Source organism: Bos indicus x Bos taurus, chromosome 4 (assembly GCF_003369695.1).
Source record: "Bos indicus x Bos taurus breed Angus x Brahman F1 hybrid chromosome 4, Bos_hybrid_MaternalHap_v2.0, whole genome shotgun sequence".
Classification (NCBI taxonomy): Eukaryota; Metazoa; Chordata; class Mammalia; order Artiodactyla; family Bovidae; genus Bos; species Bos indicus x Bos taurus.
This window is the reverse complement of record NC_040079.1, coordinates 6,291,871-6,317,323: the sequence shown is the minus strand read 5'-3', so window position 1 is coordinate 6,317,323 and position 25,453 is coordinate 6,291,871. Positions and strand designations below refer to the sequence as shown.

The 25,453-nt window shown below is 57.3% G+C and overlaps 1 protein-coding gene across 1 annotated transcript in view; it reads right to left on the bottom strand.

The window, feature by feature from the left end:
* The window catches only part of KCNH2 (potassium voltage-gated channel subfamily H member 2), a 35,767-nt gene extending 24,681 nt beyond the window's left edge, over positions 1-11,086 (bottom strand). The window contains 2 exon segments of the mRNA XM_027538602.1: positions 7,770-8,000; positions 10,831-11,086. Coding sequence (XP_027394403.1) covers positions 7,770-8,000; positions 10,831-10,906 — 307 coding nt within the window. The 5' untranslated portion in view covers positions 10,907-11,086.
* Between the last annotated feature and the right edge of the window lie 14,367 nt (positions 11,087-25,453).

The following is a 25,453-nucleotide window of genomic DNA, read 5'->3' as shown; positions in this document are numbered from 1 at the left end:
AATACTTGAAACAAAACAAGAGAGCTCAAAGACAGACCCATAGACACATGGGGAATTAACCAGTGATAACAGTGGCCCCACAAATCAACAGAGAAGAATAGGCTGTTTACTGATGTGTTGGGAAAACTGGCTCAGCACACGGAAAAAAAAAATACAGCTTGATCCCTATTTGACACCACAGACAGAGGTAGGCTCAGGATAGATTAAAGACTCGACTGAGTCTTTAAGTGAAGAGAAAAAAATGTAGATCTTTGCAGCCTCAGGATGGTGAAGGGTTTCTAAAAACTTCAAAAGCATAAAGAAAGCTAAAAAGATCTGTGAATTTGCTTGTATCAAAATTAAGTATCTTTGTGGGATAAATCTGACAGATGACTGAATGAGAGCAGATATTTGCAATATCTTGAGTCAACAGGGATTAACATCCAGAATACGCATTGAATATTTAACTGTATGCATTTGTATTTCCAGAATCCATAAGCAATTCTTACAAATCAACAAGAACAAAAGACAGCAGTTTCATGGAAACGTGAGCCCAGGATATGAGCAAGCAATTCACGGGAAAGAAACCGGAACGGTCACTTACAAGATGCTCGGGACTCAGGATTCGCATGAAATCAAAGAAATGCAAATTAAAGCAGTAAGATATCACTTTCACCTATTACACTTGCAGAAATTAGCAAGGTGGCTAATGCCAAGTGTGTCAGAGATGCAGGGGAATTCTATGCTCTGCTTAGGAGGGTGGTGTTAGCTGTAGCCCTGCTCACACACAGCCTGACAGTGCTGGGTTGATTAAGTGTCCACATACCCTGTGATCCAGCAACGCCACTCACCCCTGGGGATAAATCCCAAAGATGTCCTCACATGAGTCCAAAAGGGGCCACGCGTGAGGATGTCCACTTTAACATCCTTTATCGGGACAACCGCAGAGCCCTCCCCAAGAGGGGACAGGTAAAAGGAGCTGGGAGCACACCAGAGAATATGGGGCCCTAGACTTAGTGTCAAGCAACAAGCTGGCTGGACTCAGAGGCGGACTCCCGGGCAGCAAAAGTGAACACCAGAATACAATACACAGCACATATCATTTACATAAATTAAACCTATACGCAGCCAGACAAAACACACATTCTGCAAGAACATATGCAAGCAACACATTCACAGGAAGTACATTTGAATGGCTGCCTAAGGGAACCGTAATGGGACTGGGGACTGAGAAAAACGGAAAAGAGGAAAAAACCCATGAAAAGAGAAAGAGAAGGACTTCCCTGGCGGTCCAGTGGTTAAGAATCCACCTCCCGATGCAGGGGGACACAGGTTTGATCCCTGGTCGGGAATCTACATTTTGTTCTATTAACCCAAATGTCCCAGGGGCTCTGGGCCTATTGCTGCCCCACATGGCCGTCTGGAAGTGAGGTGGGAGTGGACTCTGGTCAGAAGCGGGGATAGAGGGGTGCAGTCAGTGAGGGCTTCCTGAAGGTGGTGGCTGGGGGTGGGGGTGGTGTCTCAGCCCTGGGAAGAAAGAAGAGTCTGAGAGATAGATCCTGGAGGGGGAAGGCCCTGGTAGGGGGCAGGTGCAGTGGATGGGTGGATGGGGCTTGGGGAGGACAGGGCAGTCGAGGCTGGGTGGGAGGAGGCAGCCAAGGGGCACAAGAGGGTCTGCGCACAGGGTGTGGTGAGGAGCACGCTGGGTGCAAACCAACAGGCTTCACATCAGAAGGGGCCACAGAGATCAAGCTTGGGGGTCCTGATTCTTCTAGGCCAACGTGATAAGCCAGACTGGGGTGGGGACCCAGTGCCAGGGCCTGGATGGCCCAGAGTGGGCAGTGGGGTTCTGTGCAGGGCAGGACTTGAGTGGAAAGAGGAAAATGGCTGGAGCTCCCACTCAGGCCCCTGCCAGCTGCTTGATTCCCCTTAGCCTTTCTGAGTGAGTCTGGCACCTGGGGAGGACCCCGCTAAGGACCACCTTCCCACAGCCTGCGTCCCAGCTTGCAAATGGTAAGTGCAGTCACAACAGCGAGGGTGCCTGCGACACTGCCCCCTGCCCCAGCTCAGCTCCCCCCATCCAGGCCTCCTGGGTCCATCTCTGGGAAGACTGAGAATCCCCAGATGCCATCCCTGTTCCCCAACAATGACGCCCCCTCCCCCGCACAGCAGGACTAGGGGACTGGCTGCTCTAGGTGGCCACCTCGGGCCACGTCTCCCTAGCCCACCTCCCTCTGGCTCTGATAGCCTCCCCATGCTCTTATAAGGTCCCTCCCAGCCTCGGCATTCTGTTATTCTAAGGCTCTTCACAGAAGGAGCCATCGCAGCCCAGAGATGGGAAGTGATTTGTCCAAGGTCACACAGCCCGCCTGTAACTCAGCCAGAGTCTTTCGATCATTCATTTGTTCAGAGAGCAGGAACTCAGCTCCCTATGTGGCAGACACTCAGTCACAATGGGGCACGAAAGAGGCCGCCGTCTGCCCTCCCAGAGCTTACAGTCTAGAGTGGGGGCATCGGACGCGGCAGCCTCCCCGAGAACTGTGAGCCGGGGAGATGGGGGTTAAGGAGAAGACGACACCGCCTGGCCCTCAAGGTGCTTCCAGCTCAGTACACACAGGACCGAATTTGGAGAGGGGCCGGATTGAGGCCAACCACGAGGCACAGCGTGGAGCTCTTTATGGGCCCTGGGCTAGGGACAGGAAGGGGCTTTAGGGGGACAGTGGTTCACCCCAAGCCTCCCCCATACTCATCACTCATGCCGGGTATCCTTCTGCATCCCCTCTTCTGGCCCTGACCCCATGGGCGCCTCCCGCCACATCAGGGGGGAAAGTGTCAGTGAAAGTCTTTCACAGTGATCGTGAGCCGTGTCCACACTCCTCCCCGCTTACAGGGCAGGGGTGACGTGAGAGAACGTCTTTATAAAGTTTCGCTCTCCACCCAGACGAGCAGATCCCAAAGGGAGGCCTTCCAAGCCCCCTCGGGAGGATGTTTAACTGTGAAAGGACCGTCTCAGGCTCTTTGAAGCCCTACCTCCCTGGAAGCCACCTCTGGGCAGAGAAGAGAATGAGGCTCACCCTGTCTCACGCCCCCCAGCTGGCCCTCCTGCTGCCCACGGCCCCCCTCCCCAGAGCCCAAGGCCACCATCAAACTCTGCTCCCATCCCAGACGCGCTCTGCACAAATATTTACATAGCTCCTCTCGGGGGCTCCAGCAGACACAACACGGAGGAGCCGCCCTCCCGACACTCTCCAGACCCCAGAAGAGGCCAGGAGTGGCCCACATCCTCGGTGGAGGCAGGCCCGCCTGGCCCCCAGGGTGGGGCTGGGACACGAAGCCCCCCACGCCGGCCAGGGCACCCTGCTCCGGCTCCGGAATGATCCCTGTCTGGAGCCGTGGAGGGAAAGGGCTGCTGGGCTGTGATGCAGCACCCCCCACCCAGCTCCCAGCCACCATCGTGCAAGGGCCTCATCTGCCCGACTCCAGCCTGACCCAGGCCCTGATCAGAAGGCCCAAGGTGGAGGGGGGCCCCCAATGGCTTCCCCAGCCCCCCAAGAAAAGGGCTGTCTGTGTCTAACCTCACTCCTCTTGGGCTCAGCCTGGTCAGCTCCATCTCAAGGACACAGAACACAAACCCAGGCACCAGCCTCCATCTAACCTGCCTGCCAGACTCAACCTATCCCAGGGCTCCCTCACCAACTACCCTGAGTGAGGGGAGTCTGAGGACCTGAGGATTGCAGCTTGGAGGGGACGGGGTGGCAGGGAGCAGGTGTCTGAGCTTGGGGCCATGATGGAGAAGGAGGTGTGTCACAGTGAGGAGTCGGCCGGCCTTCAGGGACCAGGGAAGAGATAATGAAACAGCCCGGGATATGGCTTCCCAGGTGGCTCAGGGATAAAGAATCCACCTGCAGTGCAAGAGACATGGGTTCGATCCCTGGATCAGGAAGATTCCCTGGAGGAGGAAATGGCAACCCACTCCAGTATTCTTGCCTAGGAGAATCCCATGGACAGAGGAGCCTGGTGGGCTAGAGTCCATGGGGTCGCAGCAGTTGGACATGACGTAGTGACTAAACCACCACCACGTGGCCAGTCACAGGAGGCCCAGAGGAAGTATCACTGGAGCTAGGAGTGCCTGCACAAGCACCTGAGGAGCTAAAGTGTGAGTCTGGGGACCGCAGACCAGTAGGCATGGGGCCACTTCTGGGGTTCTGGCTCACCACGGGTTCTGGGGACCCTGGGGAGCATGCTGGCCTTCTGATCCCCACCCCTCCCCCAGCCCACAGCTCAGCTGTTACAGTGGGGGCCCTCTGACCCTGTTACCATGACAACCAGCCTGCAGCTGGAGTGAAGAAGCCGACAGACTCTTCTCTAGAGACACCCCCATCCCCACCCACGCACAGGCTCCTGGGGACACGGGGACACGGAGACCAGGCCAGGACGGACAGAGAACTTGGAGCACCAAAAGGCGGAGGCCACCAGGGCAGAGGGACAGAGGCAAGGAGGGAGGCTCCGGGGTGCCGAAGTGGGGAGAGAAAGAGAGACAGCTGCGGGGGGAAGGAGATGAAGACCACAGGGACAAGGGCCGGCAGGCGGCAGAGACGGAGAGGCGGAAACAAAGAGCTCAGGGGACAAAGGAGGGGCCGTGCTGGAAGGGGCCGCCGCCCTCCGGAGTGGCCTGGAAAGCAGGTATGCCCCAGCATCGCTCCCTGCCCAGGTAGCACCCCGAGCCCAGGGCGCGGATGCCGGCCATCTGCCCGCCCTGCACTGCTGGGCCCTGCCCCCAGTTCCACCTTAATCCCCAGCCTGCCGTGAAGGGGCATGGACACAGAGCCAGAACACCCCCAGCACCCCGTGTTGCTCCCCCACCCTAGTCGGGCCTCCCCACCTCCTAGCAGTCCCAGCAGCTAAATAATGGGGCTGTCTGGCTCAGGGCCTTGATGCTACACAGAGCTGGGCTCGAGGCACCGACACAGCACAGCTGTCCACAGGGGCGCCTGCCAGCAGGAGGCCCTGCCCCCCTTTCCAGCCACCCACCTCCCTGGGGCTGGAGCTCAGGGACCCACTCTGCCCTGGACGGCCTGGGCAGAGACCCTGAGAAAGGCCTGAACAGAAACGAGAGGCAGCACCGGCCTCTCCTCCTCTGCCCATGCACCAGGCTGTGAGCTCACAAACAACACACACACGCGGCCCAGCTCAGGCATGGAGATCTGCCCAAGGGGCTGAGCAAAGGGACAGGGAGAGGCGGCAGAGGAGACCTGTCTGCACCCTGGGCCCCGAGTGCCAGGACAGGCAGGGGCCCACGTGACCAGAGGGCCCAGGCCAGACTGTTGGCCACCAGGAGACACCTGACCCCCATGGAAACTAGTGAGAGCAGAGAAGGGGACAGGCAGGCAGGGAAGGCTGGCACAGAACCTTCTGGGTCACAGCCCCAACTGGAGTAGGGAAATAACTGGGGTGGGGAAATAACTTGAACTTGGGTGGGAGGGCTGTTCCAGTCCCATTGTCTCCTTTGATTCACGGGTAACTTGACCTCTGCTTCTACAGTTTTTCCATCTGTAACTTGAGTAGACTGGATTAAGTGATCTGCAAGGTCACCCAGATTCCATGATAGCACCTCAGCAGAAGGGGTCCCAGGGCCATCCTCTCCCAAAGGAGCCAGCCTGGGGCAGGAGGGACGGAGGGCCAGCTCCTCACACACTACGGCGAAGACAGAGGCAGTCGGGGTGCCACCGAGGAGCCCAGCAGGCACACAGTCCCAGAAGTAGAAACAGGCCCGAGGCAATAACCAGCTTGGTCCATATCGCAGAATTTCTGGTGTGAGTCCCAAATCCAGGACTTATATATTCATTCTTTACAGGACACTAGCGGTTTGCACACTTTCCAAATAAAAGTGTGCATGCCACAACAGGCAGTCTATATAGACACACCTGTAACTATTGTGTGTCATTTTCAACGCATGACAGCACAGCAGAGTGGACAGGGCTCTGATGGGCCAGACATGGTTCCACTCCCAGCTCTGCATTCTCTAGGGAAGTTTCTTGGTGGAGGTGGTTTAGTCACTAAGTCGTGTCCCACTCTTCTGACCCCATGGACTGGAGCCCGCCGGGCTCCTCTGTCCATGGGATTCTCCACGCAAGAAAACTGGAGTGGGTTGCCATTTGCTTCTCCAGGGTCTCTTCCAGACCCAGGACTCAAACTTGGGTCTCCTGCATTACAATCAGATTCTTTATCTTTGTTTAAGGGAAGTTTCTTAATTTCCCTAAACTTCAGTTTCTTTATCCCACAAAGTGGAGAAAAACTAGCATCTACTTCCCAGCCTTGTGAAGATTCCACAAGAGACAGCAAGTGAAACAGTCAGCCCAGGGCCCAGTGCATAGACAGCACCCACTGACATTAGCTAGTACTAGATCGCCAGGCAGACAGATATAAAAGCAGACCTGCTCACCTGCTCTGATTAAGGTTCTGGGGAGATTTGAGTGAAGAGTCGGAAGGAAGACCCTACCTTCAGAGTTTGCATCTAATCTTCCCAGCCCTTGCCTCCCAGCCAGCATGCCCATTGTGCTGTGAGCAAACCCTCTTCCACGGGTCCCCATGACCATATGCCCCTCTGATTCTGTCCAGGGATCTCACAGCTAGGCACGCTTGTGAAAGACCACCTGGGGATCTAAGCCTGTGCAGGGCAGTCTTAGTGAACCCTGAGCAAAGGCCAGGGGCACACAGAGGCTACTGGCTCAGTCTGCCCCCGGGGGCGGGGGCGGGGAGGGGGGTGGGGCGGCGACAGACAGTGCTGTCCACAGCGGGTAAGCAGGCATTGGGCAGGAACCCCTGGTCTGGTACCTTGCCCCATCTCCAGACCTTGCTTCATCCGGCTCCCAGGGGTTCAGTAAGTGCTGGTCACATACCACAGGGCAGCAGCACTGTGGGCAGCCCAGTGGCACCATCTGGAGCCCCTCCCCAGCCCCCTGCTACCTGTGGGTCCCCCAAAGCCTTGCTGCACTGGCCTTCCTGAGCAGGGCTGCACCCGGCCAGGGCAGGAGCGGGTGTGGGAGCAGTCCGGCCCAGGGCTCTGTTTATCCGCTCTCCGGAAACCCAGAGCAGCTGGGCGGGGAGGCGGTGGCTGAGCAGAGACACCTGGCGCAGGAAGGGGTGCAGGGCGGGGCGCGCAAAAAGATGAGACAAAGGGAACTGAGGTTGTGCGGAGAGGCACACACCTCCCGCCCAGGTGAAGCGGGGAAGAGACGGGGGACAGCAAAGGGGCGGCTGAGAGCCAACCAGAGTCCTGCAGCCCTTCCCCGCCTCGCCTCGAGGACAAGGCCCAGACCAGTCACCTGGCAGGGACTAGGGTGACTGGAGGCCTGTGGCCGGAGGTCAGCGCCCACCCACCAGCCTGGACTTTCATTACCTCCGTCCGGGCACGCATATTGCCATACCAGGGCCGTGCCGTCAAACTCCAACCCACCCAGCTCAACGCGCCCACATCTGCCCAGGGAGGAAGGAACCAGAGGCGCCAGACCACAGCCAAGCAGCACCCTGGCCACCCCATAAAACAATCCCAACATAGTGCTTGAGGCCAAGAGATCCAGACCGCCCAGCAGCCCGTGCCTCCCACCTGGCGCACAGGTCCCGGCTGGGGTCACGCCCACCCCCAGGCCCCGGCTGGGGTCAACGGCCGGGACTCCGGCCAATCTCTGGCCGCCCCTCACCCACGGCCCCGCCCCCACGGCCTTCCAGCCCCGCTCCCGCCATGGCCCCGCCCCTCCCCGCGGCCCCGCCCCGCCCCAGGCCGCACCTACCATCTTTCCGGTAGAAGGCGATCTCCACTTTGCGCTCCTCTGCGCCCAGCAGGGCCTGCGCGATCTGCGCGGCGGCCCGGCGCTGCGTGCGCGGCCCGTGCAGGAAGTCGCAGGTGCACGGCCGCTGCATCACCTCGGCCCGCGAGTAGCCGCACAGCTCGCAGAAGCCGTCGTTGCAGTAGATGACAGCGCAGTTCTCCACCCGAGCGTTGGCGATGATGAACTTGCGGCCTGGGGTGGGCGGAGGGGGGAGAGGCGGCGGGGATAAGCGGGCACGTGAGCAGGGACCCCTGCCCCCCGGGGTCCCCAGCCCTCGCCCGCTTTCTCTTGTCACACCCAGTTGCCCGCCCAGGGACTCCCCGCCCCAGGAAGCACAGCGGGGCCTGGGGTCCCCAACAGGGGACGAACGCAGCTGTGCCCCGACACAGGTGCCTCGGCCGGCCCTGGCCGGGCGGCGCGCCCCCTTCCCCCAGCCGCCTGGCCCGCGGGCTGGCTGCGTGGCTTCCCCGGGCAGACTGCCAGCAGCCCGCCGCCCCCTCCGCGCGCCCGGGGCCGAGGCCAGTCTGGGCGGGTGTCGGCAACGCGTGTCAGCAGCCGCGGCGGAGGGATAAACACTGAGCCTAGAGACGGAGCCTGGGAAGGGCCAGAGATGGCGGCCAGCCTTCCCTTTTGCACTGGTTCTGGCTTCTCTTCCTGACCCCGGCTCTCTAGACTTGGACCGGGGTGGGGGGGCGGTGGGGTGGGGGGGCACTCCCTATCCCAGGGATCCCTAGGAAATCACTTCTCCAAGTATCAGCGGCCCCTGCCAGGTCAGCACTTCTCGGGACTTCTGCACCCACTCCAAGGGCAGTCAGGGACTGGGGAGTGGGCGCACCGACAAAGATGACAACGAGGAGGGAGGTAGTACCACGTGAGCACCTCAGCTCCCTTCTCTCATTTAATACTCTTGACAACCCCATCATTATCCTCGTCTTGTAGGTGAAGAAAGAGAGACTCCAAAGAAGTTCGTGCCCTCATCTTGCAGCCTGTAAAAGCTAGGGCCAGCTTTTGAACCTAGGTCTGGCAGAAGGTGAAGAATCAGCGGAGGGTCATGGGCAGAGGCCCAAGGTCACAGGGAGCAAGGAAAGGGACCTACAGCTCCAAACCCTGAAAACACCCAGAGCCCAGGGCCAGCTAGCATGTAAGCAGACAGACCCCGGAAAGGGGCTTTCCCATCAGGGATGCGAGGTTTTCCCCACTTTGGTCCCATCAAGGTGACTGCCCCAGTGGACCCGCTGCCGCTAGACTGGGGTCATTTCCTCCACACCTGCCCCAAGAGCCAGGCTGGTGGGTGAGCAGCAGGCAGGCAGCGGCACCAGCTTGTGCCAGGAAAGATGCTCTGAGGATAAGAGCTTTTTATAAACACAGAAGTTTCCGGCCAGTTTAGCCTTTAATGCCGGGGCTTTCAGTAGCAGTGGGAACCCTGCCCCCTCCCTTGCCAGTGGGCACAGCCCTCAGGCTGCAGCCCTGGGCGATCCCATGGGCAAGGCTGCTGCATCAAGAGCTGGCCTCCTCCTGCCTTCCTCCCCTCCCTTGCCCTCAGACCTCCAGGAAGTTACTTTTTGAAGTCGGGTCATCTTTAGGTCAGTTCCCCAGGCCCCCCCCCAAAAAAATTCCCCGGCAGCCCTCAACCCTAGAGGCAGGGTGCCCTCTCACAGGAAATGATCCCTGACTGAGCCTCCGTCTCCACCTGAGCCCAAGGCAGTCCTGGGTGCCAGCCCCACACGGAGATGGAAAACCACCTGGCCCCCACTCCCAGGCCTGGAGAGAAGAGCCAGTTTCTTCGAAGGCAGTCCCTACCCGCCCCCCCCTTCACTGAGCTCCTAGAACCATCGAGACAGAAAGGACCCGAAAGGCCCCTTTGGCAGACCCCCCTACTTCCCAGATGTGGAAGAGAATTGCTCAAGGTCACGTAGCAGTCAGTGGCAGAGGTAGGACCAGAAGGCAGGCCCCTAGCTCCCAGCCCAGCTGCTTCCCAAGCCCCCTGAGCCTGTGGGAAGGGAAGACCTGGCCTCAGCACCCTCCACCACAGCAGTCTCCTCCCCCTAAGGATCATCTTGTTCCTCCGCTTCAGACAATGCTGCCCATCGAATTGACCCCTCCCTTCCCCCACCTCGGTTACAAGCACATGTCGTCCTGTGCTCACAGGGTCATAGGCAAGGAATGTCACCCGCTCCCAGGGCCCTTGGCAGTCACACCCACCATGGCACATGCAGCCTTGGGGACAGACACACGCATGCCAGGAGGGTGCAAACACCCACACGCAGAACGTTCACCTAGCCTGGGACACTTCTGAAAACCTCTCCTACCATCCGGCATTAGGGCTGCTGTAGTCCCCACCAAGGGGCTCAGGACAGAAAAAAAAAACAGCAACATAGGGTCGTTGCAACACAGAGCCTACTTAGACCCGCAAAAACCTAGCCTGGGCCCTGGCTCCCTGTCACCTCCAAGGCCCAGAGCTCACAGCCCCCAGATACCTCCCCACTGCCCATGCAGGGTCGAACTCATGGGTCACACACACACACACACACACTCCCAAGACCACATGAGGCGCTGACCCTATATGCTTGGCTTCCAGTCTCCAGAAGCCATCAGGACCTGCACAAGCACAGTGGTATTAGGGTCCCAGAGTTCCGGCCAGGTACATTCTTCTGTTCTCGGTCCACACAGCCCCATTCACACCCAGGCCCCCAGAGTTAGATACCTGCACACTCCCATCCTACCTCCCTTCCCTGCACACTCAGGGTGTCATACTCACACACTCCCCCCCATCGATGGATCGTAGTCTAACCTGAGCCTCCTCCTGCGCGCCCCAACCCCAGGACCCTTGGCCCCAAGCCCACGGCCCCCCAGCACCAACCCCGGCCCCTGCGACCCCTGGTCAGGGTCTTGGGGTCACCAGCCACCACAGACTCACTTGCCGGCTGCACACGGCCCGGGCACGCCCCCCCCCCCATTGACTCTCCGGAGAGCTCGGCCCGCCCCCAGAGCCCCCTCCCCGCCGGCCCCCTCCCCCACTCACTCTGGCCCTCAAACTTGCGAATGATGGTGTCCAGAAAGGTGTTCTGCGGCGCGACGTGGCCCCTCCGCACCGGCATCCTGAGCCCATGGGCGGGCCGGGCGGGCCCCCACCCACCCCGGCCCGGCCCGGCCCAACACAGGCTTCGGGTGGCCCGGCCCGGCCGTGGTCCCCGCACCCCGCGGCCAGGCAGAGCACGGGCGCGGCCCGGACTGGGTTGCGGGCGCGGGGTCCCTCCGCTCGGCGCCGGCTCTGGACCGCGGGCCCGGCCTGAGCTCCGGCCGCCCGCACACCTGTCTGCCGGCCCCAGCCCGAGCCACGGGCCCCGCTCTGCCGCGTCCCCGCGCTGCGCTCCGCCCGCCCGAGCGCGCCGGGCTCCCAGCTCCCGCCCGCCGCGCCGACAGCCGCTCCGGCGCCCGCGGCTCGGGCTGCGCCTGCGGCTCGGCCCGGCCGCGGAAGGGTTAACGCGGCGCGCGCCCCTCGGGCTCCGGCCCCCGCCTCCCGGCCCCCCTCCCGCCCGCCGCGCGCCCGCAGCGCCGCCCTCTCCCCCCACACACCCCGCGCGCCCGCCCTTCCCATTGGCTGAGCTGGGCCGAGGGCTCCCCCCCTACCCCAGCCCCTTGCTCAGCCCCGGAGCCCCCGGGACTCGCGCGCCCCAAGAGGGGGAAGGGACCCTTAGGCAGGGGAACCGTGAAGACAGGTGCGAGGGCCGGCCTTGAGGGCGCCAGGGAGGAGACGGGGGCGGGGAGGAGGGGGTTCCGCCCGCGCCCCGCTCTCTCCTGGAGAGACTGAGGGACCTGACCTCTCCCCTAAGGGAGAGGGCCGGCCCGGACGCCCGGGTCCCCCACCTCGCCGAGCACCGGCTCGTATACACACGGCGTGCGCCCAACGCCCAATGTCGGCGACACGGGCGAGGCCTGGGCCCTGGCGGGACGAGGCCAGGGTCAGGGGAGACCCGAGAAACGTGAAGGGCCAGACAACCTGGAGAACACCCGGCCACCGAGATCTGAGATAAGGGTGCATGAGATTGGGGGGGCACGCACCCAGGGTATGGGTGCTCCCCAACACACACACACACAGCCCTTTCTGGGGGTGATTTCAGGCTCTCCTGCCCAAAGAGGGGCATGGTGACAGCGGTTTCGGCCTCCTCGCTGCGGAATCAAAGAGAGGCCCCCGAACGCGAGATTCCAGCCTTGGGGATCCCCTTGTGCGAAGGGCCCGCCCTCCCGCTGCAGCGCGGGGCCGGCGGTGCAGGCCCAATCGGCAGGCTCGGGGCCCTGCGGCGCGGCGGCTGCCCAGCCCCTCGGAAAACCCTGGCCCAGCCGCAGGCCCCTCCCCGCGGCCAGCTGGCTCCCTCCAGCTGCAGCTCCCTTATTTAGGCAAGGAGGCCCCGGGATGCTCAAGGGCAAGGCAGGGTGGCCGCCGCCGCCTGCCCACCGCCCGCCTGGGTCTGCCTGAGGGTCTCCGGGGCGCAATGTCCCCGGCCGGAGCGACCAGGCAGGGCCTCAGAACGGCCGGGGCCGGCAGGCGAGTGTTGACAGCTGGGCTGGCCGGCGGGGAGGAGTTGGCGAGGGAGCCGCCGCCGTTCGCGGGTCCCCTCCCCTGCAGCCCAGATCACAGACCGGGCGAGATGGATGGGGCCATGTGGGGGGCCCCTGAGGCCTTGCAGCTGCCTCTGTCCTTGGAGCAAGGGGGTGGGTCTTGTCACCGGGGAGAACCATCATGGCATGTGGGGGGAGGGGAGGAACAAAGGGCAGAGGAGGAAGCAGAGGCTGGAAAGAGACAGGCCCGGGGGAACAAGGTTTTGCGGAGGCCACCCTACCTAGACTTTCACCTTCCACCGGGGAGCAGAAAGAGGCAAACCCTGGGGGCCGGATGGGGCCACTAGCCAGCAGATGACACCCCTTTTTAATTTGCTGGTGGGTGGGCAGTGACTCAGGGAGGCAGCCAGTGGGAGAAAAGGAGGTGGCTCCACCAGCTGATGCTAAAAAAGACCAGAGGCTCTTGTCTGTACAGTCATCCCCTCAGCCCTCACCACCTCCGGCAGCTTCCTCACTCGCCCTTCAAGGTGCCCAAGGCCCTCGGTTGCACAGGCGACCTGTCTTCGGTGACCCGGCACGAGGCACATCCATCCCTCAGGGTGCTGGGAGGAACCCAGTCAATGACTGACTACCCCCTAGATGCTGCTTTGCCAGCCCTAAGTCTAGGGTGATCCACCTCCAACTGGGGTGTCTTCCCCTCCAGGTCAAGGGACTGAGAGAGTGAGAACGGGCCTGCAGTGAAACTGGGCATGGGGGAAGAAGTGCAAGGGACATCTCCTCTGGCCTGGCCAGCTGTCTACCCTGAGGCTCCCGTGTTCCCAGGAGGATGAAGGAATCAGAGAGACCAGTGGTCCTCCCAACAGAGAGGACACCAGGCACAGGGTAGCCCCGTCCTGTGCTTAGAGACAGGCAGGCAAGGAGAGAGCTGTGGCCTCAGGCTAAGGAGAGGCCAGTCTTTGTCTCTCTCTGTCTCTGTCTCTCTCTCACACACACACACACCTCACTCAGAAGTCACAGCCAAATGCAGGTTACTGACTTCCTGGAGGTCGAGCAGGAGAGAGCCTGAAGGCAGCCCGGTGGAACCATCCCCGCAGCCCAGGACAGGGATCAGGAACAGAGACTGTGAGATATGGAGGAGCTCACGGCATAGACACCCTTCCTGCTGCCACAGGTGCCAGGCCCCCAGGAGGTCAGGGGCAGCAGAGGAGGTGGTAGAGAAGCCGCCCCCACCCACCCACCTCCACTGACCCCAGTTTCTGCAGAGAGAGGAAAGTGCTCAGCCTTAATACCTGAGCCACCAGAATCCGCCCCACCCCCACTGGGGCTCACGAAGCCATTTGCAGGGATGAGTTCTAGGAAGCATCCTCCCCCACCCGGCCTGAGACCATGCAACGGGAGAGGGAACAGGCTGCACACAGACAGTGAACCACAGAGCCCTTCTCAGCTCCTAGAAAGAGACAGCGCAGGAAGAAAAGTCTTTGGACAACATCCTGCCCACCTCACTCTCTGCTCCTGCTCAGTCTGAGGGCACCTGTCCCTGGAGACAAAGAGGAACTGAAGCCTGCTCCAGCTGGTGAACCCCTAAGGGACAGGCCAGGCGAGTTGCAGCGGGCATGGGGCCCAGGAGAGCCAGTGACAACCACCAGGACCAGGGAGCAGTTCCGGGCAGGTGGGCGCAGGAAAGAGAACTCAGAGAACGGGGCTTCTCAGAAACCCGGGGCAAGAACGCAGAATGCAGAGCCGGCCCTTGCGGTGCGGGGCGAGGGGGGGGGTGCGGTAGGCATGGATAGCACGTGGGGCCTGGGTTTCTGTGTGACTGGGTCCTGAGAAGGAAGGTATTCTCAGAAATGAACAGGGGTTAGAGGAGAGGAAGGTCAAAGAAACAGCACATTTTCCCTCCAGAAATGGGTGCTCAGGGCTTGCTGAGAGCAAGAAGAGAGAGGGAGGGACCCACCACAAAGCCCTGGCCAGGAGCCAGAGCTCCATCCCTGCCCGGCCATCTGCAGCTTCACCCCCAATGATCCTGTCACCCCCAGCCACAACCAAGGTCTTCTCCCACCCACCTGATAGCCTCCATGGCTGGGACTTTCCCCTGCCATGGTGCTATCCAGAGAAGCAAGCACGGTACTGGAGACTAGGGTTCAGGACACCTGACTTTCCATTCTGGTTCTGCTACTAGTCACGTCAACAGATGTTTGCTGGGGCCTCCTAGGTACTGGGCCCTCTGCCAGGTGCTGTGAGGGACAGAAGGGACAAGCCAGGTTCCCTCCTCCAGGGATTCACAGTCTGCTGCAGCTTGAAGAGGCAGTGTGCAGACAGAAACTGTGCAGTCTGCAGTAAGTGCTATGGGATTCCAGGGAGGTGGCGATCACCTCCAACTGGAGGAGTGCGGCAGGGCCCGGTGAAGGGGCGAGATTCCAGAACAGGTCCTTGAAGACCGAGAATGTGGGGCAGATGGAAGGGACAACATGAACGAAGGCAGAGAGTGGAGAGTGAATTCAGGTTCAGGGACAAAATATTTCAGTGTGGTGTCTGGAGCGGTAGGCTGGAACCATGAGCAGAGGGCTGAGGAGTATGGGTTTTATTGTGTGTGCAGAGGAACAGTGGTGGCACCTGAAATGTATTGTCCTTGAGTGTAGAAATCATGTCTGTTTTCATACATCTCCTAGCATATGATCGGCATCTAATACAGATCCATTGAATTAATGAAATGTGTATCATAGTTTGGAGAAACAGAGGCAGACATAAGGTGTTTCAATCATCCCAAACCTCAGTAACTTAAGTCAATGACAGCATTTATTTTGCTCATGGGTCTGCCATTTGGACCGGTTCCACCAAGACCACTTGTGTCGGCTCCACTCAACCCAGGACTGAAAGGCTCATTCACTCACATTTGGTGGTTGTTGCTGGCTGTCAGCTGGGACCTCAGGACCGGGGCCAGATTGCCTACACGAAGCCTTTCCTCGTGGCTGCCTGGCTTCCTCACAGCGTGGTGGCTGGGTTCCAAGGACAAGTGTCCCCAGAGAGGTCCAGGCAGCAGCTGCACCACCTTCAATGACTCAACCTAGAAAGTCACACGACATACGTTCTGCCATAACGATGGCCCATCAGATTCAAAGGAACACAGACCCCCTCTTCTCAATGGAGGAGCTGACATAAGACAAGCGCGTACAATGGATCTGTTGGCATGACTATCTTGGAAAAGTATCACCTGCCACATGAAGCTGTGCAGCAGTCCAGGGAAAGATGTGGAACACTTGAACCAGGTCAGAGGTGATGGAAAGGGGCCTGTTGCCTGTGTAACTATAGGAGGATCGCTAAATCTCACTTTCCTTACCTGTAAAATGAGGAGACCAAACAAGCTGATCTCTGAGATCCCTTCCAGCCCCAAGAGTGAGTGATTCTTTCCTTCTACACAACCACATTCCCTACCCACCAATCCACTCTCCATTTGCCCTCCTTACCCATCTCCACCTCTACTTCCACCTCCAGCCTTTGCTCTCTGATCTTAGGAATCCTTGAGACCATTGGTTACTCCGCAGCTAGGACCTTGGCCCATTCTACATGTTTATTTCAGACTAAAAATAAGTGGAGTGGGAGATACCTCAAGGGCAGGTGAGAAGATCCTTAAACCCATCCATCTCTCAGTCCACCTTGCTGTGTATTTCTCACCGTGGGGTCTTTTAAAAACAGACAGATGTATGATATGGACCCCCACCTGCAAGGGGGTCATAATCTAACTGGGGAGGGAGAACCAATGAACCTGAAATGAAAATGATCTGGTGTGACGCTGTTCTACTGACAACACGTTCGAGGGAGTCCAGAGGAGAGAGGGCTCTGAGGGCGCCAGGGGAACCAGGAGGGCTTCCTGGGAGAGCTGAGCCCCCCTGGATTGGAAGACTTCTCTCAGGCACAGAGGAAGGGAGTGAACATCTTCATAAGGCAAGATCCCCATAGTCGTCAGGTGTGAGTCCTCACACCGATCTACTTACTCCCAAATGAAAAAGAGGAGGGACCAAGTTAAGTTTATTCTGCCTGCGAACTTAACAGCCATCTGTTCCTTTGATTAAAGAATGGGGCTTGGCCTCCTCAAACACAAGAAGGGACTTAAGTGAGGCTCTGAAGCTCAACAAGTACCGGAAGCTCCAGAATTATTATATAGGAGGTGCTAATGAGGAGGGGGAAACCTGATTATAAGGGGGGGAGGCTAGGACACGTGTCTGGAGGCTGAGTTTTCATATGTTCTTTTAAAGTGTTTACTAAGCACCTACTATTAATACGTACCTGAAACTGTTGTAGGATATAGTTGTTATTGTGGCAGTTGTGAAACCATGCCATCAGATTTTGCAGAACTAGTGCACCGTTTTGACATAGATTGGAGGTTTATTTTAGGGTGTCTTTGAAAAATATTAAGGAGCAAACCGGCTTTGGTGCCACTCTGCCAGAGAAGCTGGCCTGGCAGGCAATCCCAAGCTCTCTTGGCTGCCCAGGAGCTCTGTCTCTGTCCAGGGTGCTGAAAGCCCTTCATGCCAGGCTCAGCAAGAAACCAGCAAGGGCAGCTCAGGTGACCAAGACCGGGGCTCTCCTCCAGAAAAAAGTAAGTTAAACAGTCCCCCAAAGCCATGGAAATGTTTCTGGAACTGGTCAGTAGCTCCAGGAGGCAGCATATGATGAATCGAGAGCTGGCTTTGCCAATCAGTGCCTGGAAGCCTCATCTCATTTCCATATGACCAGAATGGGCCTTCCACTCTCACCCCTACACAAGTCATCAAGGAAAGGATACGAATCCTCCTCTGAGCTTTACCCTTGCAACTCTTTCCCCTGAAGATTTATGGTGCTTTATGAAATATTAGAGCCAGAAAGAAATAACGTTCATGTTTCAGATGAGAAAACAGATTCAGAGCAGTACAGACCCTTCCTCGAGGTTATGCTACAAGTGAGAAACAGAAGCAGGTCCTCTAGATCTCAGTCAAGGGATTTCCTCATGGCATATACCAGATCGGGTATACAATCATACACCACATACAGTAAGAGCTAAAAGAAATTGAGGGGCTTCCCTGGTGACTTACTGGTAAAGAACCCACCTGCCAATGCAGGAGACACAGGTTTGATCCCTGGTCCAGGAGGATGCCGCATGCCAAAAAGCAACTAAGCCCATTCACCACAACTATTGAGCCTGTGCTCTAGAGACCGGAAGCCCAACTGCTGAAGCCCTTGCACCCTCAAGCCCATGCTGCACGTCAAGAGAAGCCACCATAATGAGAAGCCTGCGCACTGCATCTAGAGAGTAGTCCCCTCTCCACAACTAGAGAAAAGTCCACGCAGCAAAGATGAGGCACAGCCAAAATAAATAAATGAATGAAATTATTTTTTAAAAAAAGAAATTGAGAATTCAAGGTGTGTGTGAGAGAGAGAGAGAGAAGATACAAGACACAGAGAATTCTAGATACAGATGCGGCTATGTCAGCTCTCCAAAACTATTCCCTGTTCATTCTGTTAAATTCATCAGGCAGAATTTACAGCATCGGGACTTCCCTGGTGGTCCAGTGGCTAAGACTCTGAGGTCTCAATCCAAGAGGTAGAGGTTCGATCCATGGTCAGAGAATTAGATCCAACATGCTGCAACTAAGACCCAATGCACTCAAATAAACAAAATAAATATTTTAAAAAAGAAGAAGAAGAAGAATTCATAGCCTACCCCAGCTAGATGGTAGGGATGAGCTTTGGAATGCTAACCCATCACTAGCTCCATATCCTGAATGAAGGGTGTCCATCCCACCCCATGAATCATCAGGCGACATGAAGGACTGGAGAAAAGAACTCAGGTCCAACCAAGTCCCCCATTCCAACATCTCCCCAATCTACTCACAAACAAATATCCTTTCTATGCATCCCATGATGTGAAGAATCCAGCCCCTGGGCCTGAAAAAGTTTGTAATTAGTTAGGAAGAAAAGATGCTTACACAGAAATAGACAATATTACAGGAGCCGACTACAAATAATGGCAGCCAATTAAGATAAGCCGCATGGTCCAAGATCGCAAGTACTAGGTACTGGTGCAAACCATGAAAGCTGTGACTTCAGAACAGGGAGAGATCATTTTAAGGCTGGAAAGGAAAAGGAAGTCTTCACAAAGGAGCAAGGCTTAAGGGGAACTTGGCTGAGCTGAGAACGGCAGTCAGGACACCTCATCTCTGTCCCTCTAGAGAACATCAGTCCAGCATGGGCCCTTCTGGCAGGAAAACAAAGTTGGTGATGCTCTGAAAGTGACAGCAGACGCCGATCACGATTACGGGGGCAGGGGCCCGGAACGTCCAGGAAGACAGGATTCTTATCTTTCTCCCCTGGAAATAAAAAAGCGGAGGCTTGGAGGGCTCCCTCTTCTGGATCCACAAAGCAAAGCACCATATAAATCAGGCTCCTCTAAATCATGGGCTTCCCAGGTGGCGCTAGTGGTAAAGAAGCTGCCTGCCGGTGCAGGAGACATCAGAGACAAGGGTTCGATCCCTGGGTCTGGAAGATCCCCTGGAGGAAGGCATGGCAGCCCACTCCAATATTCTTGCCTGGAGAATCCCATAGACAGAGGAGCCTGGCGGGCTTCAGTCCACGGGGTCGCCAAGGGTTGGACATGACTGAAGTGACTGAGCACGCATGCACACAGAGCAGGGGTGTACCAATTCCTACAGCCGCCTAGACTAGAACTAAGGAAGCCAGACAACAGAATGAGGACCCAGGAAAGGCCCAGGTCACCATCGACAGCAAGTATAACAAGAATGGCCCGTTTGCTGGTAACTCGAAGTCAATTCAGTCAGTTCAGTCACTCAGTCATGTCTGACTCTTTGCGACCCCATGGACCACAGCGTGCCAGACCTCCCTGTCCATCACCAACTCCCCGAGTTTACCCAAACTCATGTCCAGATGGTGACTGCAGCCATGAAATTAAAAAACACTTACTCCTTGGAAGGAAAATCATAACCAACCTAGAAAGCATATTAAAAAGCAGAGATATTACTTTGCCAACAAAGGTCCGTCTAGTCAAGGCTATGGTTTTTCCAGTGGTCATGTATGGATGTGAGAGTTGGACTGTGAAGAAAGCTGAGCGCCGAAGAATTGATGTTTTTGAACTGTGGTGTTGGAGAAGACTCTTGAGAGTCCCTTGGACTGCAAGGAGATCCAACCAGTCCATCCTAAAGGAGATCAGTCCCGGGTGTTCTTTGGAAGGACTGATGCTGAAGCTGAAACTCCAATACTTTGGCCACCTGATGAGAAGAGCTGACTCATTCGAAAAGACCCTGATGCTGGGAAGGATTGAAGGCAGGAGGAGAAGGGGACGACAGAGGATGAGATGAAAGTCAAGGGGCTTGTGATCTGGTTGGGAGGAAAGGAGAAAGACAAAACGACTGAAGATGTACCAGGGCTTGGGATCAGGGTCTCTCCATCTCACAAATCAGAAGCGAGGATACAAAGTCTTCTCTTCCACTCTGATTTGGAGAGAGAGCCCGTCCCTGGCTCAGGGGCACCTGAGAGGAAATGGAAGAGATGCTGCCCTGCCAGTCCCCAGCGATTGTTGCTAAGGAATTTCCATGCTGGGCACACTAGATGCTCAAAGTCCTCGTTCCCTAGAGACCCAGAACCACACCAGCAACCACACCAGGAAACTGGGCAGCCAGAGGGATTGAAGGAGAGAGGAGGAGAGAGGAAGTGGGTAGGGCCTGCCAGGCTGATCCCCGACAACCACCGCTTCTACGTAGGACCCCCATGGTCGTCCATCAGGAAACCTCAGCCTGACCCTAAAAATACCTCATTTTCACTCAGGATCTCAGGAACAAAGGGCATTTTCTAGTCCCCAGGGATGTGAAAACATTCATTTCCACCCTGATGTTCTTGGTCTACGTTAGCTTTGGAAGGGGCAGGGAGCAGAAGAGAAGGCAGGGAAAGGAGTGAGCCGCCCCGGGTCACACTACCTAAGGGCATGTGCACACGCAGACACACATACACATGTGCATACACACACACATCATATACACACACACACACACAGTCACAATCAACTGTGGCTGAGAAGGAAGAGTCTAAACTTCAAGGAGAATCAAGGAGACACCAGGTTTCAAGGCAGGGGTGGGGGGAGGTGGGGGAGCGGGGGTTGGGGGGAGGGACAGTGGGGAGCGGGGAGGGATAATGGGTGGTGGGGATGGGGTTTCTAAGGGTGGACTGGTCACAGAGTCATCATCAGGGGCTTCAGGTTTATGCAGACGAACCACTCCAGGATCCCAGGGAACTAGTGTGGACCCACCACCCCGGCCGGGCACACGCCACAGTCCACAGCACAGCCGGGGTCTCCCTGAGGGTCTGAGGATCTGAGCCCAGGCCTTTGCAGCAATCTCTTCTCTCCAGCTCTCTGCTGCCTCCATGTGGCGTCCTCAGGAAGGGCTCGCTAGATGGCTGCCCTGGTGCCCTCCAGGAGCCCCTTGCGGACAGACAGCATCTTCCAGGGCCTGAGCCCTGAACACCCCACACCCTGCCCATAGCCCCCACCACCACCCCCAAATACCCAGCTTTCTGCCTTGCAGTCGGGAAGCTCGGCCAACCTCTCTGCTCCCAACCTCAACGTGAGTTACGTTCTGAGAGTCAAACCCACCCCACCCCCAGCAGCCTCGGGGGAAGGGGGCCCCAGAGGGCTGCCTGCTCCTCCCTCACCCGCTTCCAGCTTCCCTCCCCTCCTTTCCCCTCGGCTCCCCACCCAGGCTTGCCAGCAGGCGGGAAGGAAACTGCTCATAGCAGGGAGGGTGGGGCACTTCCACCTCACACTGAACAACCCCGGGTTGGGCTATAAAGAGCCAGGGTCTTCCGCTCGGTCCCCCTGCCAACGCCACCACCCTCCACAGTCCCACAGCCCCGAAACAGGCCCCCACCCCCAGCCAGGGCCTTCCCTTCCTCAGGGTCAGGGCATCCCGCTCCCAGCCCCGCAGGGCTTCCTTCTCTGAGGGGGAAGGCAGGAGTAAGGTGGGTTGCCTTCTGAGGGAGCAGCAGGCTGGCTTACTCACCCACCAAAGGGTCTCTCACCCTCGTGGATCAGGACTGATGGGGGCTGGGGGCTGGGGGCTGGGGGCTAGGGGCTGGCCTCCCCAGGGGCAGAAAACACAGCCGCTGTCAGGGCTGGGGATCCCAAACTGATCCTCTCCAAGTCCATTCCTGCTCGAAATCCCAAGTAAGTTAAGACAGCCAGTGGGAATTTGCTGTATGACTCAGGGAACTCAAGCAGGGGCTCTGTAACAACCTAGAGGGGTGGGATGGGGAGGGAGATGGGAAAGAGGTTCAAGAGGGAGGAGACAAGGCTGATTCATGCTGATATTTGGCTACTCCTTGGAAGGAAAGCTATGACCAACCTAGACAGCATATTAAAAAGCAGAGACATTACTTTGCCAACAAAGGTCCATCTAGTCAAAGCTATGGTTTTTCCAGTAGTCATGTATGGATGTGAGAGTTGGACTATAAAGAAAGGTGAGCACCCAAGAATGATGCTTTTGAACTGTGGTGTTGGAGAAGACTCTTGAGAGTCCCTTGGACTGCAAGGAGACCCAACCAGTCCATCCTAAAGGAGATCAGTCCTGAGTGTTTGTTGGAAGCTGAAACTCCAATACTTTGGCCACCTGACGGGAAGAACTGACTCATTTGAAAAGACCCTGATGCTGGGAAAAGATTGAAGGTGGGAGGAGAAGGGGACGACAGAGGATGAGATGGTTGGATGGCATCATCGACTTGATGGACATGAGTATGAGTAAACTCCGGGAGTTCATGATGGACAGGGAGGCCTGGCGTGCTGCGGTCCATGGGGTCGCAGAGTCTGACACGACTGAACAAAACTGGTGGCTGATTCATGTTGATGTATATTGCTGATTCATGTTGATATTTGGCAGAAAACAACAAAATTCTGTAAAGCAATTATCCTTCAATTAAAAATTTTATTTGGAAAAATGAAAATTCTTAGAAATTCCCTGGCAGTCCAGTGGTTAGGATTCCCTGCCTCCACTGCAGGGGGACCAGGTTCAATCCCTGGTCGGGGAACTAAGATTCTGAAAGCCATGCAGTGCAGCTAAGAAAAAATAAGTTAAAATTCTCTCCCATCAACGGAAATTTCAACTCTGCGGATTTTGAAATTTTTGTTTTTTCAGCAATTGCTCTTTTTTTTTGGCCATGCAGCATGTGGGATTTTGGTTTCCCGGACCAGGGATCGAACCCACACCCCCTGCAGTAGAAAGGCAAAATCTTAACCACTTGACCACCAAAGAAGTCCAGCAACTATTCTTTAAAATGCAATTGCTAACCTAGATGGTGGAATTGGGGGAGGACAAGGGGGAGGGGATATGTGTATGGTGGTGGTTTAGTCACTGAATCATGCGACTCTTGGAACCCTGTCGACTGTATCCCAGCAAATTCCTCTGTCCGTGGAATTCTCCAGGCAAGAATACTGGAGTGGGTTGCCATTTCCTTCTCCGGGGGATCTTCCTGATCCAGGGCATTGGCAGGAGGTCTCCTTTGCAGGCAGATTCTTTACCAACTGAGTCACACGGGAAGCCGGATATGTGTATACATATAGCTTATTCACTTCACTGTATGGCAGAAACTAACACAACATTGTAAAGCAATTCTACCCCAACTTCAAAAAAAAAAAATGCAGTTGCTAAGAAGAGTAATAAGCCACTTAGACGCATAAGACTTAATGCCCACTGGGGATGGCTGGTAAAGATCAAGGCAGGGTCTACGGGGAGATGGGAATGACCTCAGCCCAGAGGTGGGAGGGTCAAACGATCAAGCATGCCAGGGTCTCTGGATGGGAGCTAGGACACGTGGGGCAGTGCTGGCCAAAACTCCAGGAAATGCAGCCAAACAGAAACTCCCCTGCGGCAAAGCCTCATCTCTGGCTTTCTCTAACTCTACTTTTTCTGTCTCCCTTCCTAAAACCCCTGCCAGGCTTCCTCTGCCCAGACCAGTTCAGGGCCCCTGGTCCTCACCGTCCATGCAGCGGTGCTCCACTGTCCCCAGCCTCCCTGGCCAGAGAAGGCCCCCTCTTGGCACCATGACCTTGCCCAGTCCAACCCGCTCCTTCTGCCCATCGAGACCCATGAGCCTCAGCCAATTTCCTGCTCAGTGGCCCCTCTCCAACTGCCTTGAGAACATAGCTGCCAGGCCTGGACAGCTGCAGGCATCTGGAGCTGCGCAAGCCAATATCCACAAAGCACCTACTTGGTGTAGAAGACACAGGCCTGGTAGAACCCCAGAGGAGCAGCGCTTGCCCTGTTCTTCCAGAGCAACACAAGTTCATTTGGAAGAGAAATCTGCCCGGGAACCGCCCCTGGGAGGAACCAGGACAAGAGATATTCCCAAGGCCCGGGGAGCCTGGAGAAAGGGGCTGGTGGAAGCAAGGAAATGCAGCGGGGCCATGCATCCTCTGGGAAGCACACCCAGAAGGAACTGGAAGCAAAGGGATTCATGCCTGTGAAAGATAACAGGGAGGCAAGGGACAGGACACAGGTCTGACATCTGTGGGAGGAGAGGGGAGAGAGGACTGGATGGGATTGGCCTCGAACCACAGCGAGGCCTGAGATGGTCTCAGCAGGCCAACAGGAGCACCGCAGGAAGGCAGCCTGGAGAGACCCCCGCAGTGGGCAGCAGTGCTGAACCCACGTACCTCGGGGGCCCAGGGACCCTCTGAAGCCCTGCAGGAGCAGGTGGTCTTGGGCTGGGTGCTGGGCAGTCTCAGGTCATCACACCTGCTCTTCCTGTCGCAGGTCCTCCCCGGGCAGGATGCCTCCGGGGCAGCTACGGCTGGGCCACGAGGAAGGAAAAGAAAGATCTCCCTTAGTCGGAGGGCTAAGGGAGAGGGCATGAAGATGGCGTAAGCAAGGGCCCGGGGGCAGGAGGTCACAAGGACTGTTTGGAAACTGTGTGGAAGCCCGTTGTCTAGAACAGAGGGTTGTGAGTGGCACAGGAGGGGAATTGAGGCCCGGGGTCAGTGTGTCAACCTTGGGTTGAAGGTTTCAGGAAGGGTCAAAGCATGAGGTCGGCCCTGACTTTGAGGTGGATCTGGCGGCAGTGTGGAGCGCAGATGGGAGGGGAGACCTCGAGGTCAGGAGTCCACAGGGAAGGGCTGTGGCCAGGGCTGCAGGCGAGAGGTCGTAATGACTTCAGCATCTGCGGTTCGTTGCCGCTTTGTCCCTGGGGAGGCCAGTCACAGCTGTTAGCTGGCATCTGGAAAAAGGAGTCATTTTCAGTCATGTGCATTGTAGGTGGTGGCTACATGGGAGCCAGAAATGGGGTCCATCTGTTTCTGCCGTGGTGGGGAGAATGTCTGAGAGGTAGGGGCCTGGACCCCGTCTCCTGCCTCCGGTGGCAAGTGGGGTGGGGCCTCGGGTTTCAGGGCCAGCGGAGGGGTGGCGGTGGGGGGGAACAGGCCCAGTTGAACACAGGTCTCATACTTCTGAATCTCACCTGCCCCCTGGCTGAGGGAGGGGCAGCAAAGTTTCTGGGAGCCCAGGAGGTCAGGCTTGTCCAGGCATACAAGGGCCCCCTCACCCTCTTCCCTGCAGACCGGCAGACCCCACCTTCTTGGTGTGACCCCAGAACTCGCAGCACGGCCCGTTCCTTCCGGTTGGTCCGCCTGCTCGCCCCCCACCCAGGCCCGCACCCATCATATCTTCCACTGCTTTTCGAAGGAGCTCAGCCAACACAAATCTACATGTTTGTTTGTCTGCCTGTCTGCCTCTCCCGGTCTCTGCCCATCCCAGTCGCTCAACTTCTGTTTCTTTCTCGCAGTTTCTCTTGGTCTGCGTGGTCTCAGATCCATGAGGCTGGAACCCCTGTAGATGCTGAAGCCCCAGTTTACGGCCCTTCTCCAGCCCCTAGATGGCTTAGAACTACAAACCCCAGCATGCACTATGGCTCATGGTGCCTGAGGAGTGTCTGAGTACACCACCTGCATTCTGGGAATCATAGTTTCCCTCACCCCACACGCTTACCAGGGATCCATGGTCTCCCCAGTGGGCAGTCCCTGCCTCAGCCCTGACCGCTGGGTCTATCTGCTGACC